Below are 7,433 nucleotides of genomic sequence, written 5' to 3'. Positions count from 1 at the left end.
TTGGGGGGTTGGGGGGGGGGGTTAGTTGAGGATGATTACCATAGAAGGCCTAATTTCTACTGAACTTCAGATTCATCCTAATAGAACATGATACACAAACAGTTTGGAACAGTACAATCAAAATTTACTGTAACACAGCTGAAGGAAAATGTAATCCGAAGTGTGTGTGGGAATATGGCATTAAAGGCAACTAACTGGAAACAACAAATTAGCAAAGTATATTCAACAGAACTGCACATTATTGATCAAAAAAAAATCTTGTGCATATCTACAATAAATTAGATGTATAATTTGGTTTTATGGTAAAATTAGTGGTTTGAAGCTTTCCAAGTCTCTTAAAACATGAGAAAAGTGTAGGTTGTTTGAAGGAACAGTATATGAGATCTCTAGAATATTACTCTCCTCTTCTTCTTTATGCTTTTCACTATGTTTCTAATACCATAATTACATTCATTTTATATTAAATCTTAAACCCTTTTTTTTCTCTAGAGACTTCTTCCTGGAGAAGTTCCATCCTTTAGTTCATAAAGATCTAGGGATAATTTTAATTAGAACTCCGAAAATATCAGATATGGAAGCTCAAACTCAAAAGTTACTTCCATTTGTGGTTTGTTCTATCACCAAACTTCAGGGGAAAATCAAATTTAAAGTATCACTGTCTGAATTACAAGGAAATCTAAAAATTCTCCTTTTTTCCCCCATAAGTCAACCATGAATTCTAGTTTCACGTTTGTCTGAAAGACAAAAAGGAAAGAACAAAAAAAAGGAACTGCAAGTTCCTGGACTTTGGTCACTTAATAGAACATTTCGCAGAAACAAAAATCCAACAAAGGGGAAGGATACTAAAATAGAGAGTATTTCCACGATTACTAGTAGTAGTAAATAAGGGAGTTAACTTCTCAATAAATTTCAATATAACATTGTTGGGTATGTCAAAAAAAAAATTGATTCCAAATCAAATACCTGGTTGAAGAAGGGCCATCCTTCCATATTCTGAGCCCGAAGTGTATCTACATTTATTGCTTGATAGTTCAATCTAGATCGCAAAATCTTGGGTCTCTGTTCAAAATATTAAGCTATAAGTACCTTCATTTGTATAACTTTTCGAAATAACAAGAAGATTAACATCAACACAATACTGGCTACTTGATCATACAGTAGCCGAGATATGGAAACTAGAAAGTGCTAGGAACTCGGTATTTCACCCTCTTCCTTTACCTGACCTTTCTATGCAAAAGAGCATGCAATCACATACCAATACTAATCTTGTCTTTAGTAAATACTGCCTTGTACAGTAAAATAGAAGAGACAACTAATTCCGTTCATCAATTACAAAATTGGAATTTCCAGTACAAGTAAAATTGATTCAGCTAACAGAAAGAATATTAAGTTTCTGTCAATAGATATGAATATAAACTGGAATACTTAGAATGAACATAGCATGACCAGTCATAGGTGAATAATGATCCTACAGCCATAATATTCTATTGTAAACTGCATATGCCATTAATTGGTAACAATGGCAAGTTGATCTGGACTCTGGTGACTACTTAGACCAAATAGGGTCCAATTCAGAATGATCTGAAGGATCTTGTGTTCTCCTCATAAAGATGACAGTTGATTACATGAGAATAGTGCAAGTGATTAAGAATGGGCCTTAAACAAGTATTTTATGTGATAACCCAATCCTTAGTTTGGAGTATGTGCGTTCCATTTTATGTTTTGGAACTTCCTATTTGGTTTAATATTTTGGGACTTGTTGGTACAGTTTAGGTTGAGATCTGAGGGGTTTCGTATACAATTTTCCGTTTCAGCTGATGCTGATTTCTGGTACAGGCAATGTTATCACGATCACAGTTAAGGAAAATGATGTGCATCACAATTGTGTGCTCCCCTGCCGCAATCGCGTAGAGTAAATAGCGGGTCAAGGTCTAGACTTTTTTGGATTTCCCAAAGGCGTGGTAATGATCGTGTTGGGTCCCGATCAACCTGTAAGCAGTCTTGTGGGCACGTGGCGATCGTGATGAAGGTTCCCCGAGTATAAAAGTCAGATTTTCTGGATTTCTTTCATCGTACTACTATTTTTGGATATTTGGAAGCTCAGTTTGAGGTTGTTAAGATATGACACCTGGACCTAACTCAACCCCAAAAGCTAGCTCATGAGGGGAGGTTTGTCCAAGTCCATATAAGGAGACCAAATTCCCATCCGTCTACCGACGTGGGACATCTTAACACTTCCCTGCACGCTCAGACCTCAATTGGAGCATGAACACTTCTAAATGGGGCCATCATCTCTGGCTCTGATACCATGTTAAGGTATGGCATATGGGCCTAATGACATATCTTAACAGAGGTGATTTTAGACAAGGATTTGATTAGACTTTAGGATAGCAAAAACAATAACATGCCCAGTGAAACTCCACTAAGTGGGGTCTAGAGAGGATAGAGTATACGCAGACCTTACCACTTCCTCATGGAGGTAGAGGTTGTTTCCAAAAGACCCTCGACTCAAGTGCATCAAACCTTAGTAACGAAAGAAGAAACAATGAAGAGCAGTTAATAAGAAAAGTTGTGTAAAGTCTACAAGAAAGAAAAAATAACTACACATGGCAAGAAAGGTTTGACTAGTACTATGACATGCACTAATACGCCTAAATCTTCGCAAGGCAAGACAACACTTAACCGCTACTAACCTTATACCTCAATATGTGACCTCCACTCCATCCTATCTAAAGTCATTTCCACGATAATATGAAGTTCCATCATGTCTTATCTGATCAACTCTCCCCAGTACTTTTTGGGTCCACCTCACCCCTCTGCATACCTCTTACAACCAACCTCCGGTTGCACCTCCTCACTAGGGCAGCACACCTCCTTTTTACATGCCCAAACTATCTCAGCCTAGCTTTCCTCGTCTTGTGGCCACTCCCACCCTCTCCTAGATAATCTCATTTCGAATCTTATCGCTCCTAGTATGCCCACACATCTATCTCAAAATTTTCATATCCGGAACATGCATCTTCTAAACATATGAGCTCTTGATTGGTCAGCACTCCACTCCTTACACACTCTGTAGAACTTATCTCTAAGTTTAGGTGGTACTTCTTGTCGCACAAAACATCAACGGCAAGCCTCCATTTCATACATGTTGCCCCAATGCAATGTGTGACATCATCGTTAAATGTTCCCACCACCCTAGATTATGGACCCAAGATACTTAAAACCCTCTTTTTACAGGTCTGTGCGGCAAGCGTCACTTTCACATTTGCTACATCCAAACAACACTAAATTTGCACTATAAAAACTTCATTTTGCACCTGCTCTACCTGAACCCTTTAGACTCCATAACTTGTCTCTAAACATCCAACCTAGCATTAACTCAGTCTCGTATCTCATCAATCAGTACTATATCGTCCGCAAATAACATACCCCATGGAACCTCCTCCTGAATTGCGTCAACTCATCCATCACCAAGGCAAAAAAAAAAGGGCTAAGAATTGATCCCTGATCCCTAATGCAGCTGCAGTACTCAGAGTCTCCTCTCACCCGGTCTAACCCGAGTCTTGACTCCATCATACATGTCCTTATTCACCCTAATATAAATCATCGAGCCAGTTTCATTTCCAGATATGTTTTCAACTCTTCCAATTGGCCTCATCTTTATATGGATATCCGATGTGATTGAGATTTCAAATCTCCATCCTCCTTCATCAATGTGAATTAATGTTTGACAGCAACACTCTATGGGAGGCTTTCTTTATGTATATTCTGGCCCAAGTTAACTGGTTCCTATTCTTTGTGTCCTCATCAATTCCCATAAAGCCCCCACTTAAATTCCCAAATGCTATTAAACCTGTTTAATGACCATGCATGTGTTCGCGGTGTTATCAAAGGCGAACAGCGCAAAAAAGCTCAAAGGTCCGTGATGCTTTAAGCGCAAAGCTCAAATAAAGCATGGGCTTTAATGAAAAAAGCCACAAAGGGAGAAAAAGATACAATTATATATGTTTAGTCCAAGACTAGAAATTATAATCATGAATGACACATTTATGACCAAAGAAATTGAATTATTTTATGATTAAGTGAAATATCAATTGTTTAGTGTCACTTCTTCATAAGAGGCTCATTGTCAAGGAAAAGTTTGCCTTAGAACCTTGATGACAACACTGAAGCGCACAAAAAGCAAGGTCAAGCGCTCAACATGTTTTGAGCCTCGCTTCAGGGCTTAAGCGCGCCTTTGATGATACTGATGTGTTGGGATCCCAAAAGCTTTTAATCATGTGATGTTCTTCTTTCTTGGGTGCGAGTTCTGATCCAGCGATCAAAGACCACCATTGAAGAGTCAACCGTCTCCCGTTCCAAAACCAATGACCAGCTATAACCGCCTCCTTCCTCGATAGAAGCTCAAAAAGGAATTGATTATGGTTCACCGGTATCACCTTGAAGGTGAAGCACATCTTCCATCTACTAATGAACCATTTTTGTATAGCTTCTGGATTGGGCTATGATGAAAGGAATTGTTGAAGCATTCGACCAAACTTTAGGCTATAACTTGAGAGCTTTTCATATCCAGATCTGCAACATTACCATTTCGGGTTTCATTGGGAGAAACCTTGGTAAAAGATGGCAATTGTGGAAGCCTACTCAACATGTGATATTCATGGGGAAGAGAGATTAAATTTAAGATTGTTGTGATTTCCCAGAAATTGAGGAATTTTGGTGGCAATGTCTCGAGGAATTTTGGTGGCAATGTCTCCCCATCCTTTGTTTGTACAACTTCTGGGAGAATGATTGCATTTTTCTAGTGACCTAGACATGTTTCAATCCATACAAAGCAGCCAAAGTTGTTATAATTTTGATAGACTCTATAGATATATGTATTGAATGTCCTTCCGCGTCTCCTGTACAGATTTCCATTTCCTTTCGAAGCATTGTATAGATTCTCACAAACTCATCGCAGATTGTGTTATCTAGCTCATAAAATGCGTATATACAGTTGAATGGTGACATTCACAAACTCAACAATATACCCAGCTTGGTACGAATTTCAACAATGTATACAGTTCCATTAAAGGACCTAGAAGCATAATTTTCATGACATTCAGTAAAACAATTGAATGATGGTTATAGTTTTCACCTGAATCTGTAAAATAGACTTTGATGTAGTGTATATAAGTTCCCATTTTCCATTAAGCAGAGTTGAGTTGAGGGGCTCCTTTGTTGGATTGCAAGCTTCAAGTCTGCAAGCAATCTAATCAAATAACATTGTGTTGAGAAACTAAAAGAAACACACAATCAGTCAGAAAACTAAACCTAAACAGGATAATTGCAATGAGGTGATTAATTAATAAAGCAAAACCTGATCAATTATCTGCTGGTCTTGAGGAGTGGCGTCAGCGCCACGATCAAGAGGTTCAATGGCTTGAAGAAGCTCTTGTTTAATGGGTATAGGGTCTTTGGTCTTCTTGTTGAAGAAAGAAGGGAAGAAAGAAACGTTGGTCTGCCATTTTTTATTGAGAGGAGAAATGTTGGTATAATTATGGGAATGAGAATGAGGATGAGGATTTACGATACAAGGGAAAGAGAGATGAAGTTTCGTTGAAGCAATATGTGTTAATGGAGGGGATAGTGAGGATAAGGCCATGGGAATGCTGCAAATGAATGACTTTCTATTTTCTACTTCACACCACCATTCATTTGGTGGCTCTTAAGTTAAATTAAATAGGGAAAAAGGCATCTCCATATCATATCCGTTATATTTTTGGAACATTAACTGTTTAAAAATTTGAGAATATATATAACTTTACTTTAATGGGCATACACGTGTTATAATTTTATCTACATATCTCATACTTATTAAATATTGAGTCAACGAATAAGATTACAACATGTGTCCCTATTTAGTTTTTCGTTAAAGAGGAAAGCATATATGTTAAGTTTCATTTCAATCGTCATCTTAAAACGATCTTCATAATTAATATATAATTAAAAAAGATAAAGTGATAATATTACGTTTGGAAATAAAGAGAACTATATAATTGATTGGAAAAAGTTAATCCTTTAATATTTATTTTAAAGACCGTGCGAAGCGCGGCCAAATTCCCTAGTTATAAGATAAAGTTGAAGTTTTGTTTAGGCATGCGATATAAAAAATTTATATTGTATATTTTCTCATAAATATAAGAATTTCATAAATTGTAAAATTATTAAAATAGTCTCAATTGTTTATTCAATCTTATCAAATAAACAAAAAATTATAAAATCGCATAATAAAGTATTACAAAGTTATATGTTCTCCACTTAATTAATTGTTTCATCTGTAACTTTAATTGATCAAACTTTAGTTCAATAAAAAATAAATTGAACATAATTGTAGTATACTAATCTTTAATATAATTTTATCACATAGTACGACAATCTTCTCACGTTAAACTTGCATTTCTCTATCATGGGACCAAGAAGACAAACCAACATTGTTAGTTTGAGTCATTTGTTGATCAATATCATTTGCAACTATATTTTGATGCTCATAGACCATAAGTAATTATGTAACACCATACAAGTTATGACAATTTTCACTTGTGTCAATATTATATGGTTCATGTCTTGTTTCACTTATGTACAATTGAACATTTTCGGTGCATTAACTTCGTGCAAAAATTAAACATATTGAAAGTAGTGATTATCAAACATACATCTCCAATTTTGTCCTTTTTCATATTAAATTTCTTTAAACATTTTCATTTGTAGCCAAATGAGAAAAGAAAAATCTCTCTGTCTGCATTTATATTCACCAAATCAATTCTTAATTTATCATTTATATTCACCAAATTGAAATCAATAATTGGTGAGAATAATAAATTTTAAAAAGTAATGATGTGATTATTAATTTTATTTACTTATGAAATAAATGTTTACTAAATATAATGTGGAGTTGCTTTAACAAAAGATAAACTTATGGATCAAGTTTTTATAAATCCAAGTCTTGATATGGAATTTTCATATCATGATTTTTAGAGAATGATATTTTATCTCATGATATGAAATCATGAGATGGAATCGGCGTGAATCGTATGTCCAAACGTTAATTCTATCTCACGATTCAATATCATGATATGGTATCGCATGGTCAAACGCCTACTGAAATTATTACATTTTACTTGTGATGGAGATAACACTATGTTGGTGTAATATACCACAAATATAATAAATTATAGTTGAAAATAAAATGACATAAATGAATAAACAAATCTTTAGGCTGAGATACAGATATCTCGCTCTCTTTAAGGAGATTCAAGCCCACTGTGGCAAAATATACACCGCAGTATCACTCTTGACTTGTTCCCTCTAGGATACAACAGTCCAACAATGTCGTACAACTCAAACAACTCCGGATTAATTGAAGAGTCCAAAGCTCCACATAAGAACACATT

The 7,433-nt window shown here is 35.7% G+C and overlaps 1 protein-coding gene across 1 annotated transcript in view; it reads right to left on the bottom strand.

Moving 5' to 3' along the window:
* LOC107003873 (probable plastid-lipid-associated protein 4, chloroplastic) overlaps positions 1-5,706 on the bottom strand; it is a 7,333-nt gene extending 1,627 nt beyond the window's left edge. The window contains exons 1-4 of the mRNA XM_015202132.2: positions 5,360-5,706; positions 5,138-5,251; positions 916-1,059; positions 101-194 (exon numbers count right to left, since the gene is read on the bottom strand). Of these exons, the coding sequence (XP_015057618.1) occupies positions 101-194; positions 916-1,059; positions 5,138-5,251; positions 5,360-5,644 (637 nt within the window). The 5' untranslated portion in view covers positions 5,645-5,706. The remainder of the gene's footprint in view (positions 1-100; positions 195-915; positions 1,060-5,137; positions 5,252-5,359) is intronic.
* Between the last annotated feature and the right edge of the window lie 1,727 nt (positions 5,707-7,433).

The sequence above is a fragment of the Solanum pennellii genome, chromosome 11 (assembly GCF_001406875.1).
Source record: "Solanum pennellii chromosome 11, SPENNV200".
Classification (NCBI taxonomy): Eukaryota; Viridiplantae; Streptophyta; class Magnoliopsida; order Solanales; family Solanaceae; genus Solanum; species Solanum pennellii.
This window is presented reverse-complemented; position numbering and strand designations above follow the sequence as displayed.